This window comes from Brachycentrus maculatus, unplaced genomic scaffold, assembly GCF_059751285.1.
Source record: "Brachycentrus maculatus isolate JH-2025_06_01 unplaced genomic scaffold, ASM5975128v1 h1tg000536l, whole genome shotgun sequence".
In the NCBI taxonomy this organism is placed as follows: domain Eukaryota; kingdom Metazoa; phylum Arthropoda; class Insecta; order Trichoptera; family Brachycentridae; genus Brachycentrus; species Brachycentrus maculatus.
Window position 1 is genome coordinate 226658 of NW_028281282.1, and position 15264 is coordinate 241921.

The window sequence follows — 15264 nt, forward strand, 5'->3', positions numbered from 1 at the left end:
AGTCCAGTGTAATATTGAATAAATATTAGAGTGAAAAAATCACTTATATTTATTAAACCCCCCTGGGAATCGAACCCGGGACCTCCAGAATGGTAGCCGAGCGTGCTGACCATTACACTACGGAGGCGGACAACTCAATACTCAATATTTTTCAAACGGATAAAAAACCTTCAGGTTTTACCTTAAAAGATATATTGCACAGTAAAATGTTCAATTAGTGGCTCGATGTTTATTTTTAATACATTTTATTATATTCTTAAACATAAAAAACAATCTCCTGAAAAATCAAGTTTTTTGATATATGACGTTGTTGAAAGGAGTGAGCGATGTATGTGATTATAATCCAGAATTCATACAAATGAAAGAGTTTGGCTTACTAAAAAAAGCTTCTTTATCTCACCTTATTTTTCATTATTATTATTTTATTACTATTTATCTAAAAACAATATATAGTGAAATTCTAAGTGATTCAAGTACAATGTTTCGAAATTGGATCATATATATACAGAACTTTCAAGAATTTTAGTAGTGTGGTTGTCAACCATGGTTAGAATTGGTGAATGTTACACGTGTGTAAAGTGATCACATAAAACCAGCCTATGAGAGCCGTAAGCCCTGTAAATGCCCAGACTTCCATATTCTTCTTCGTCAATGTAAAAAAATAACTCCTAATAGGAGATTATTCAGATTTATGAACAAGTATTTGGACGCTGCCGTAGTGTAATGGTCAGCACGCTGGAGGTCCCGGGCTCGATTCCCAAAGGAGGTAAAATAAATATAAGTGATTTTTTCACTGTAATATTTATTCAATATTACCCTACATTGGTACCCGAAGCGGAGGGCTGATCACCTTTCCTTCATGTGTAAACGATCAAGATAACACTGCGTTTATATGACGCAGTGTCCTATGCACCATCGTGGTGCGGATGAGGGGTTGTTATTAATATAATTATTATTTGGACACTCAAAATGTTGTATAGTAATTATTTTTTTTAATTTCTCAACATAGGTGAAGAAGAATACGGAAGTCTGGGCATTTACCGTTAGTTAGTTTTTGATGTGGAGAACTAATTTAGGGATTATCTCGGTAATTTATAATAATGATAGTTCTAGGATAGTTAAAAAGATAATATTTTCGATGGCAGTTAGGGAATCAGACCAATGGGGTGTGCTCTCCATATGTGACCGCGTAAGGGATGAAAAAACACACCCTTTGTTCATCTGAGCAGAAAGATTACTTTATGAAAACATACGCTTTTTTAATTATTTAAAATTCCCATTAGTACATGGTGGCACAAAATTAATCACTTTATCGAAAGATGTTTTATTTTTTGGAAATGGCGCCGTACGCCTATCGTATTATTTATTTTTTAGCAGTGTTTTAAATAAATAAATATTTTTAACAATAAAACCCACAATTGGCATTCCGATAGAGTACTTATTTTGAAATATTATATAATTGTGTAGGCGACACATCGCTCACTCCTTTCAAGAACGTCATAAATCAAAAAACTTGATTTTTCAGGAGAACGTTTTTAAAGTTTAAGGATAAAATAAAATGTTTTAAAAATAAATATCAAGCCACTTATTGAACTTTTTATTGTGCAACAGATCTTTTTAGGAAGAACCTGAAGTTTTTTTCTCCATTTGAAAAATATTTTTTACATTTAAAAAAAAAATTTTCTTAAAATGCAAAAACATTTAAAAAAAATACATTTTCTTCAAAATGCAAAAACAACACTTTCTGCCCTGTAGCGGGTAAATATTCAGTTAAAAATATGCCGCTTTTGCTGGGATATTGTACATTTTCAGGGAATTCAGAAAACACGGACAACTGAAAATTGACGTTTTTTGATATATGACGTTGTTGAAAGTAGTAAGCGATATGCGTCTTCGTTTGCAGAATCCGAATAAGTGACTATCTAAAAATCAAAATTTTTGAGTTGATACAATTTTGATCTAGGTGTGCGATATTATTATTTTATTTTATTCTCATTATTCGATAATGATCTACTGATTGAAGTGTGACGTGGGTCCGGTCTAATAGTTACACAAGACGCCGGAAGTCCGCGGTACCTGTTAAGGCTCTCACCGGGCGGAAGTGACACCCGATAGCTCACAGGAAACGGATGTATCCTCCCCTCGTGATCTTTATAAGAAAATTCCAGTGAAAAACACTCTCACGAAATGAAAAACTAATACGTTTTGTAAGTAATGAAATTGTTGTGTACATATACACATATGGCTGTATATGGTATATATATATATATATATATATATATATATATATATATATATATATATATATATATATATATAAATATATATATATATATATATATATATATATATACATATATATATATATATATATATATATATATATATATATATATATATATATATATATTTATATATATATATATATATATATATATATATATATAAATATATATATATATATATATATATATATATATATATATATATATATATATATAAATATACATATATATATATATATACATATATATATATATATATATATATATATATATATATATATATATATATATATATATATATATATATATATATATATATATATGTTCACGAAAGCCATGTAAGTCACTTTTGCTTGGCAAGAAAATAAACATGAATGCAGTTAGTAATTTTTAACAAGTCAATATATAATACTTTCAAGTTTAAAATCCTTTGGGATTTTTACAGGGCAATATTAAGCTAGTAAGGTATCAAATTGTCAATGATCACGTTTTTGTAAAAAATGCACTTGGCCACTTTCTCCTGGATAACTACGATATACGTATAATGAGTGGTATGATATATTGCGGTTACGCGTGTTTTGTTACGTTATTACCAATATAGGGTATGAACAAAGTTACCTTAATGAAGTAAAATAATCATTTTACATTTGTGGTTTTAAGTAATAAGGTTGGGTGAAATTGGAAATTAATTGCTACTCAAAGATAAGTTTTCGTACATATGAATTGGTATATTAATCTCATATATCGCACACTCCTTTCAACAAGGTTAAATATCAAAAAGCTTTCATGAGATTGTTTTTAATGTTTAAAAATATAATCAAATGTTTTAAAAATAAATATCAAGCCACTTATTGAACTTTTAACTGTGCAACAGATCTTTTTAGGTGAAACCTGAAGGTTTTTTCTCCATTATCGAAATATTTAGTTTATTAAAAAAATAATGAAACAATACCTTTTCTTCAAAATGCGAAAACAACACTTTCTGCCCTGAAGCGGGTAAATGTTAGGTTAAAAATATGCCGCTTTTGTTGGGATCTAGTACATTTTCTAGGCATTTCAAAACTAATAAAAAATTGTCATTTTTTTTATATGACGCTGTTGAAAGGAGTGAGCGATATATATAGATATATATATATATATATATATATATATATATATATATATATATATATATATATATATATATATATATATATATATATATAAAAATATATATATATATAAAAATACATATATATATATATATATATATTTATATATATATATATATATATATATATATATATATATATATATATATATATATATATATATATATATATATATATATATATATATATATATATATATATAATCTACCACCAGATGTCGCAAAATGTCGCACTGAATAAACAAAAGACATCAGATAGAAAAACATAATATTGTGAACTGTCAGAATCAGATAGATAGAAAAATATTGTAAAGATTAATTAAGAACAAACATTAATTATAAACTTTATAAACTTTAATTACAAAGCAACACATTGTTTATTTTATTATTACACACCCACTTTACATATTATTTTATTCCATAATTATCAATACTTTTTTTAATCCCTTAGACCTTAAACTAAAGCATGTCTAAATACCAACCACTATTACGGTTTCAACGTATGGGGTCCATACAAATGTAAATAATATGACTGTAACATCAAAACTTGACGTGATACAAGCTTGTCACCATATAGACTTGGAATAATAACGATTAACTTAGTCCAAATATGTTATCAAAATTATTCATATCTGACCAGTATTATTTATATTTTCATTTTAAAATTTATAATTACGTTTTTTGCTTACGAATTTACAAAAAAAGAGACCTTTACAGTCCGATGGCTGGTATTAAAATGTCAAGTAATCATTTTTTAATTACAACCATTTAATCGGTATTAATCATCCCTAAAATATGAAAACCTCTCTTCTTTATTAAAAGTTTTTTTAAAGTTCATTTATTCACCTGTACTTCGCATTCTGTCGAATTAGCGTCGTATTACGCTGAAAATGGGTATCGTCAGCCAAAGTAACCCTTTTTCATATTGTTTTTTTGACATCTCATCAAAGATGAAGAAGAATATGGAAGAATATGGAACTAAATTTTATTTTAAAGGTTTATTAAATGGTAAAATAAAACGCTTATTTTTAAAGTCAATAAAATTGTATGTTACTGTATAAAAACAAAATAATAATAAAATAACAAATAGTAAGCACTGGTCAATACACGTCTCCTTCACACACTATCAGCGAGCAGCGAGAGAGAGTGAAACACAACGTTTACATTTATCTACCCATTATTGACAACCACACTACTCAAATTCTTGGAAGTTCTATATATATATGAACCAATTTAAAAACCTTGTTCTTGAATCACTAGAACATCACTAGAGACATCTATTGGTGAGATGTAAAGAAGCTTTTTAGTAAGCAGAAATTATAACATGGAGAAGAAATGCTGAGAAAGTACAGACTTCAAGGTGGATAACAATATATTAAATAAATCCATACTATCAAAAGCATATATCGATATCCTTAATTTCACAGGGTCGCATAGACACATAGAATTTTCAAAAAATTTTATTTTTTTAAATAAATTTTCATTTTAAACTAGCTGTAGCTGCTCCCCCACAGGTGTAGATTTTTTTTATTTATGACGTTCTTGAAAGGAGTGAGCAATATATATATATATATATATATATATATATATATATATATATATATATATATATATATATATATATATATGTATATATATATATATATATATATATATATATATATATATATATATATATATATATACGTTTCATTCATTCAAATCTTTATCCGCACCCCTATGGTGCATAGGGCACTGCTTCATATAAACGCAGTGTTATCTTGATCGTTTACACATGAAGGAAAGGTGATCAGCCCTCCGCTTCAGGCACAAGTCCAGGGTAATATTAAACAAATATATATTGGAGTGATTAAAATCACGTTTTATTTATATAACCCCCCCTGGGAATCGAACCCGGGACCTCCAGAACGGTGGCCGAGCGTGCTGACCATTACACTACGGAGGCGGACCTCCTTATTATTATTGAAGATAACAACGGCTAGATTTGTTATCAAGTGGACAGACTCAAAATGTTTTAATATGGCTAAGATTGTTTGGAGAGACTGAGGAGAGTCTTCCATCTTCTAGGCGTTATATCCTCTATCTTCCCGGGGTCTAGTTGGCAGCCCTGGCAGAGGAATGTGCCCACCTGTAGAGGGAACCAATAATCCCGGAATGCGACCACCCTCTCCCGGCGGCGCGAACAGGAATGTCCCGTCTCGTATCGGTATGCCCGACCCCTGTTGCCGTGTAATGCCCGGGACACGCCGGGATAGCCTGGAATGCGACACACCTCCCGGGGAATGCGTCTTGCCGCCAATTGGATGTGGAACCGTGTGGCGATACCGCCGATGAAGACAATACGATCTTTTTTCATTAAATCGGACGGGAAAAAGTGTTTTATCTGAAAAAAATCCTTAACGTCTTTGTAGACTGTTGTGTCAGCTCTCCTCGTCCACAGGTTGTAGGTCCTTCTATTATTGTAAATACAATGTCACCTAGGCCATGCGTTTGAATCATGTTATCTTTCTGTAGCATCCATGAATTTATTACACAAATATATATATATATATATATATATATATATATATATATATATATATATATATATATATATATATATATATATATATATATATATTTATATGTATATATATATATATAAATATATATATATATATATATATATATATATATATATATATATATACATATATATATATATATATATATACATATATATATATATATATATATATATATATATATATATATATATATATATATATATATATATATATATATATATATATATATATATATATATATATATATATATACATATTTATATATATACAATATATATATATATATATATATATATATATATATACATATATATATATATGTAATAAAATAACTAGGTACCTACCTATACATTTTATTAAGTACTTACAAAAAGTACCTACATAAAACAGTTCTACCACCAGATGCCGCATGCGTCGCTCAGAATAAAACAAAAGACTTCCGATAATATTATTAACTGTCAGAATCAGATAGATAGATAGATAGATAGATATAAAAATTATTATAAAGATAAATTAAGAATAAACTTTAATTACAAAGCAACACATTGTTTATTTTATTATTATACACCCACTTTACATATTATTTACACTTAATTTTCAAAAGGAAAATATTACCACGTTATAAAACGACAATTTTGTTAATCAAAAATGAAGAAACAAAATAAAAATAAAATGGATACTGCTCCTCAAACATTAGAAAACTTACTAGAAAAATTAATACAAAATGCTCAGGTAAGCAAACATCAAAATTTAAAAGATATTTCAGAGAAGTTCATCATTGAAAAATTTACAAGCAAAAATCCTAATGCAAACCAGTGGATGGATATTTTTGAAAAAGAATGTACACGTTTTGAGGTGACAACGGATGAGAAAAAAATTGAAATATTAAGATTGTTTATGGATAAAAGTTGTGAAGATTGGTACAGTTCGATGATGATAAAATTTTCCATGAACTCAGAATGGATAGTATGGAAAAACAACTTTTGTAAAACATTTACAAACAAGGGATGGAACCATGTAATGTTTGCATTATCTTTTAAATATAACGACGGTTCCTTGTTAGACTATGCCATAAGGAAGGAAAAACTTTTGTTGGAGATGAGAAGAACGATCGACATGGGTACCTTAGTAGATCTTATTGTGGCTGGTTTACCAGAATTTATAATTAATAAGATTGATAGAGAAAAATTAGAAGATACAGTCGATTTATTCAATGAAGTAAAAAAACACGAAAACATTGTAAATAAAAAAAGGTTTTCGGATCAAAGAAGATATGGAAATCTAAGAACTAGTGGTAAAATTAAAGATAAAAGTCCATGTAAGATTTGTGAAAAATTAAATAAGGGAACTCGATATCACCCTGAAGTAACGTGCTGGTTTAGAACAAAGGAGGATGATAAGTTTAATAATAAAAATACTATCAGACATGTAAACAATTCAGTTATAGAAGCTAAGTTAAACGAAACCGATCAAAAAAACGAATAGTAACACCATTAATAAATGTCAAACTATTACTAAATGATCAAATTGAAATATTTGGAATTTACGATTCAGGTTCAAATGTTTCTCTAATAAATTCTAAGTTATTAAAACTAAAAGGAAAAGGAAACAATATGAATGAAGCAGATTTAGTAACAATTAATGGTGTTAAAAAGACAAACGGTTTGACGACTTTGAAAATAAAAATATTTGAATTGGAAAAAAACGTTGATGTATATATTATTGATGAAGAAAATTTCAAATATGATTTTTTGATAGGATTAGATATGATAAAAAAAATTTAAACTAATCCAAAATGAAGACTTAAAAATAACACAGAGACAATGCTTGAAGAATGAAAATAAAAATAAAGTAGAAAAAAATACTACAAAATATAAAACAAAATATACTCCAGGAAAGAAGAATTTAGAAGTAGATTGTCTAAGCAGGAATCCAGTTTTAGAATCGAATGAAAATGCAGATGAACAATTAAAAGTTGTACATTTGATTATATTAGAAGATACTTTAAGAGATCTGAATAAAAATGAAGGAATTCAAAAGAAAAAAACAAATGGATTGAAAAAAACTGTGTCTACTTCAAAAGGGTCAAGAAAAAAAAAATACAAAAAAAAGAAAGAAAGAAAAAAGAACGAAAAAAAAAAGAAAGAAAGAAAAAAAAACAAGAAAGAAAAAAAAAGAAAAAAAAGAAGGAAAAAAAAGAAAGAAAGAAAAAAAAAAAAAAAAAACTTTATTATATCACTAAACTTATACCAGTCCCTTCACTACAAGAAGATGATCCGGAGGACGAGTGAAAATTTTACAATGAATTTTCATCCCCAAGGGGGGAGATGTAATAAAATAACTAGGTACCTACCTATACATTTTATTAAGTACTTACAAAAAGTACCTACATAAAACAGTTCTACCACCAGATGCCGCATGCGTCGCTCAGAATAAAACAAAAGACTTCCGATAATATTATTAACTGTCAGAATCAGATAGATAGATAGATAGATAGATATAAAAATTATTATAAAGATAAATTAAGAATAAACTTTAATTACAAAGCAACACATTGTTTATTTTATTATTATACACCCACTTTACATATTATTTACACTTAATTTTCAAAAGGAAAATATTACCACGTTATATATATATATATATATATATATATATATATATATATATATATATATATATATATATATATATATATATATATATATATATATATATATATATATATATATATATATATATATATATAAATATATATATATATATTATATATATATATATATATATATATATATATATATATATATATATATATATATATATATATATATATTTATATATATATATAAATATATATATATATATATATATATATATATATATATGTCTATATATATATATATATATATATATATATATATATATATATATATATATATATATATATATATTTATATATACCTTTATATACCTGAAGCGGAAGGCTGATCACCTTTCCTTCGTGTATTTAACGATCAAGACAACACTGCTTCTATACGATGCAGTGCCCTATGCACCATTGGGGTGCAGATAAGGGTTAGAAGAAGATGATATCACATTCCACTGTTTTCAAAATCTCACTTGTTGCCTGCTTTCATTTTATCCGACTTAATTAAAGCGAATTATCTTAATGAATATCTGTTAATTTAATTCGATTATCCAGCCGAATAATGGGCGCCGTTGTACGCAAATATTGTGTACCGTTGGAGAATTTGATCCGAACTTGAGGGGGGATATTTGGAATTCGCGCCGATAGATGGCATTCTCTATCCGCTGTATTGAAATTTCTGTATTTCAATTTCCATTTCAAAGAAGCCTTTGCGGCTCTCCTCGTCAGGGCTGCCACAAATGCATAAATTAATACCGCCAAAGATGGGACATGTCGACGCTGGAGAACGAAAAGGCTCGATGCGACACTCCACATATAAAATTGCCCGTTTTTTTTCTTCGTATATTTTTTGTTGCTTTTCACAAAATAATATTATTCTTCTTCTTCTCAACCTTATCCGCACGCAATGGTGCATAGGGCACTGCGTCGTATTGAGAGCGAAAAGGCTCGATGCGACACTCCACACAAAAAATTGCCCGTTTATTTTCTTCATATTTTTTATTGCTTTTCACAAAATAATATAATTCTTCTAAACCTTATGCATCCAATGGTGCATAGGGCACCCCATCGTATTCACGCAGTTTTATCTTGAACGTATGTTTTATCAGGAAGGCAAGGTGAATACTCCTGCGTTTCAAGGACCTGTCTAGGATAATATTAAATAAATATTAGAGTGTTAATTCACTTTTATTTATTTTCAACCCCCCCCCCCTGGGAATCGAACCTGGGACCTCCAGCACGGTAGCTAAACACGCTAACCATTACACCACTGAGGTTTTTTGCAGTACATAATGTAAAAAATTATTTACAGATTTTGCGTTTCATTTGTAGAACTCCTTTTTAATTTATGTATATATCAAAATTTAAAATCAAACACTGATTTTTGGAGTTACGCTTACCATTGTACCACGGAGGCGGACATTCGCTCACTCCTTTCAACAACGTCACATATCGAAAAACTTGATTTTTCAGAAGATCGTTTTCAAAGTTTAAAAATATAATAAAATGTATTAAAAATAAATATCAAGCCACTTATTGAATTTTTAACTGTGCAACAAATCTTTTTAGGTTAAACCTGAAGGTTTTTCCTCCATTTGAAAAATATATAGTTTATTAAAAAAAATAATTTAAAAATACCTTTTCTTCAAGATGCAAAACAACACTTTCTGCCCTGTAGCGGGTAAATATTAAGTTAAAAATATGCCGCTTTTGCTGGGATATAGTGCATTTTCTGGGCATTCCGAAAACATGCACAACTGAAAATTTTCGATACTTGATATTTAACGTGGTTGAAAGGAGTGAGCGAATTAACAATATGACAATCACTCTTCCCTATTGTCTATGTTTTCACTGATAAGAAAGTTTTTTTAAAATTTTATTTATTGATTACTTTAATTACACTCGTACCCCTTCTTCAACTTTCACAAGGAGTGTACGATATATATATATATATATATATATATATATATATATATATATATATATATATATATATATATATATATATATATATATATATATATATATATATATATATATATATATATATATATATATATATATATATATATATATATATATATATATATATATATATATATATATGTGTTAAAAAGTTAATTAAACGACCTTTACGTAACAAAGGCTCAACCCGTTCTAGGGGTAGGAAAGGCTCCCCATCCCTGTACTAAGATATTGAAATTTTATTTCTACTCAACTTCGAATAACCAATATACATCTTCTTTAATTTAAATTCCAATATTGTATCCGATATCTCGACAGAGCGAGCTTGATAAAAGTCCTCGAGGGTTATCAATCGAATACGATTTTTATTATTTTTCCTTCGCCCGAACTTGAATCAACCATTTTTTCATTTTATCATTAATTCATTTACTTTGCGGTAATATCTGTTTATTTTTAATTTAAGTTTAACTCTTTGAATGCCGTTATTTCTTAAAATATTTTGTGGCGCGTGTTTTGATGAGTTTTACATCATTATCAAACACCGTGTTACATGGCACGATCAGGTATGCCAAATACTTGAAAGTGGTCAGGTTAGGAGTCGTAACAATCGGCGGGTATGTATGAGGAGATGCATGAACGTGGAAGAGGCGAAGAATGTTTGCAAGGACAGAGTGGTGTGGCGCTCTATTCTCTCTGCCTATCCATCGGGGAAGCGGCGTGATGGTTAGTTAGTTAGTTAGTTAGTGTTACGGTACAACATTTTGAGTGTGTCCAAATACTGTCGGGTTGTGGTCCCGTGGTTAGTGTAAAAAATCTCATCTACATGATTTTTACAAAAAAATTATTTAATTGTCTTTTTTACTACCCCGCATTTACGTTACCCCTCTATTGAAGTTTTTTAGTCCCTTAAAAAACGTAAAATAGTGGCTTTGCTGTAGTAGTATTTACCTCTCATACATACTCTCATCTTTATTTCAAGAAACATTTTGTGACATTATTCCAAGAAAGGAGTGAAATTTACAACATTTTGAGTGTGTCCAAATACTTGTTCACAAATCTCCAATAATATTATTTTGTAATTTTTATTTTTCATATTATTTTACTAAAAATAATAATAATAAAACCCTTATCCCCACCCCAATGGTGCATAGGGCACTGCGTCATATAAACGTGTCATAAAAACAACACTTTCTGCCCTGTAGTGGGTAAATATTAAGTTAAACATATGCCGCTTTTGCTGGGATGTAGTACATTTTCCGGGCATTCCGAAAACATACACAACTGAAAATTTACGATTTTTGATTTATGACGTTCTTGAAAGGAGTGAGCGATCTGTATACTCGTATGTGAAATAAAATCCTTCGCTTATAGCAACCCTTTCTTTAGGGAGGGCTGGACTCGAATTTCACCTTAAAATATTTATGCACATAACTTATGGAAATATTTAAAATAATCATGTATCCTTATTTTTTGTTTCAGGAAGACATAAACCGTCGAAACACGGGTCGGCCAACACTCTCCTCTTCCACAAAAGTAAGATATCTTCTCCATACGTACAGTAAAACCTCGATATAACGTCCCTCTATTAAACTTACTTCGGATATAACAGACAAAAATTCCAGTCTAATGTTATAAAATTAAAAACGTCCTGATGATGTCCGCTTCCGCAGAGTAATGGTCAGCGCGCTCGGCTACCGTTCTCGAGGTCCCGGATTCGATTCTCAGGGGGTGTTCAAATAAATAGATGTGATTTTTTCACTTTAATATTTATTCAACATAACCCTGGACTGGTACCTGAAGCGGAGGGCTGATCACCTTTCCTTCATGTGTTAGCGATCAAGATGACACTGCGTTTATTTGATGCAGTGCCCTATGCACCATTGGGGTCCATAGCCTAATAAAAAAATTAAAAATGTAAATTAAAATATAAATATATATATATATATATATATATATATATATATATATATATATATATATATATATATATATATATATATATATATATACATATATACATATATATATATATATATATATATATATATATATATATATATATATATATATATATATATATATATATATATATATATATATATATATATATATATATATATATATATATATATATATATATATATATATATATATATATATATATATATATATATATATATATATATATATATATATATGTTTGCAATCAAAGGGTAGATAGTACTTGAACAATTAAAAAAACGTAAATTTAAAAAAATATATCATTATTTTGGCAAGAAAAATCACCGCTAAATTCGTTATTCTGAAGGTTTTATTTATATTTTAATATTTATCTAAATCAGAAATCAGAAAATTGTTTGAATATACTCCTCAGTAGCTATTTTTTTATACCAAGATGTCACGCGTCAGAAGGGTATATATAATGTACAGGAGTAGAAAGTCACTTTCAATCAACCCCACTTAGCTGTTTCAATATCGTATTGCTACTCCAGCGGTCGCCGAACCGCGGCTCACGAGCGGCTCTTTGTCCCCTCTGCGGCTCGGCAAATGTGCGCCATCGGCACACTGTGCTGATGAAAAAAATTGATAATTTTGTTCACGGCACTAATGGTGTGCTTTGGAAGACCCGGAGAAGGGAGATGTGATGTTTTTAACAAAAATCCAAAAATCAACGATGAAAATAATTTTCAAAGTTCAAACTCAAATTACAAGTAGTTTATTTTTTCTCAACATTTTGAGTGTGTTCGAATCCTCGTTCACAAATCTAGATTATCTCTACTTGGGAGTTGTTTTTATTACATTTTTAACATCTCAACATATCGTAGTCGTACAGGAGAAAGTGACCAAGTGCATTATTTTACAAAAACGTGATCATTGACTATTTGATAAGTTACTAGCTTAATATTGCCCTGAAAAAATCCTAAACGATTTTAAACTTGGAAGAATGATATATTGTCTTGTTTAAAGTGACTTACTGCATTGATATTTATTTTCTTGCCAAGCAAAAGTGACTTAAATGGCCCCCCTGAACATTTTACGTTTTGGCAGTCGGTCACTTTCTCCTGTACGACTACGATATCCAAAACTGTTTAATTCATTGCATGAAGACTATATGATAGACACCAATTATTTCAATTTGTTTTGTTTTATGATTTTACTGCGATTATTTTCTTTAAAAAATAGATCATAGTAGCTTCTTCTTTCAATTTATAACCCTCCTATGAATATTTTTATAAAAAAGGAAGATATCAAAATGCTAAAAAATAAATTAAATGACTTTTATACATATCGAAAAAAAACACAAAGAAATGATAATAAAAATTAATTTTATCACCCACAAACATAAACAATAAATTATAAGCGTAAGTTCCTCTCCAAGCACAAGAGCTCAGTCTCTTTATTGGAAAGAACAGCGTAACAAATTTTAAAATTGTAAAGCAGAAATCTATAGAAAATAATTTGAATTATTTAAAAAAAACTCTTTATTAGATTAAGTATTGTACTTTTATTTTTGTAAGATCTGCATTTCATAGAATAAAATAACAACTATATAGGTTTTACCATATAAATTTTATTTGACCAGCAGCAACCGGGTTTCGTCCTAACCGACATCAGCAGTCTGATGAGGTTGATTACGACGAAACACGGTCGCTGGTCAAATTAAATTTATGTGGAAAAACTGTATAGTTGTTATTTTATTGTAAAAAACTCTTATAACTATATTAAATAAATAAATAAAATATCAATAAAATGTCTTTCTACAACATTTTGAGTGTGTTTAAATACTTGTTCACAAATCTGGATTAACTCAAGGAGTTATTTTTTATATTTTTCATAAATGTTTTTTGTATATTTTTTTCAACTCACCAATAAATGTCTCTAGTGAAGTTCCAGTGATTCAAGAACAAGGTTTCTAAATTGGTTCATATATATAGAACTTCCAAATTGAGTAGTGTGGTATGGGTGGAATTGGCGAATGTTACACGTGTGTAAAGTGATTACTTAAACCAGCCTATGACTGTCGTCAGCTCCGTAAATGCCCAGACTTCAGATGAGATGTCAAAAAAAATTATGAAAAATGTCTATCGTTGTTCTGAGAATTTTTGGCTCTACGACCAACAGGTTGCCGAACCCTGGATTACCCTTTTCAGCGTAAATTTATCTGATTACTCTAACGGGGTTGATAATACCAGTTTTGTGTTTTGTTTATCGAAACAGGAACGAAGTATTAAATAATAAATGAGCTGGCTTAGAAACCGAGAATGGATGCGAAAAGATGTTTAAAAAATTATTTGGCTATCCATCAATGTCACATGTCTCACAGAACTGTGCTCCTTCTTGCCTCGAATGTCTCTGAATCTGACACATTTTCCTCAAATGTGGAGGTCCTCGCCAAAAAGTTACATTCCCATATTGCGCAAATCCTTTAAATGCAAATCTGCCTTTAAGAGGAAAATATTATATAATTTTTATTTGTGTTTTCTATTTTATAATTAAAATGTAACTTTGTTTTAATTTTTTTTTTTGACATCTCATCAAACATGAAGAAGAATATGGAAGTCTGGGCATTTACGGGGCTAACGACCTGCTGGTTTAAGTGGTCACTTTACACACGTGTAACATTCACCAATTCTACCCATTATTGACAAC

General features: G+C 28.9%; 1 protein-coding gene across 1 annotated transcript in view; it reads left to right on the forward strand.

The window, feature by feature from the left end:
* LOC148301605 (sodium-dependent noradrenaline transporter-like) overlaps positions 1-15264 on the forward strand; it is a 60499-nt gene that overhangs the window by 16640 nt on the left and 28595 nt on the right. Inside the window, exon 4 of the mRNA XM_088272998.1 lies at positions 12094-12147. Coding sequence (XP_088129124.1) covers positions 12094-12147 — 54 coding nt within the window. The remainder of the gene's footprint in view (positions 1-12093; positions 12148-15264) is intronic.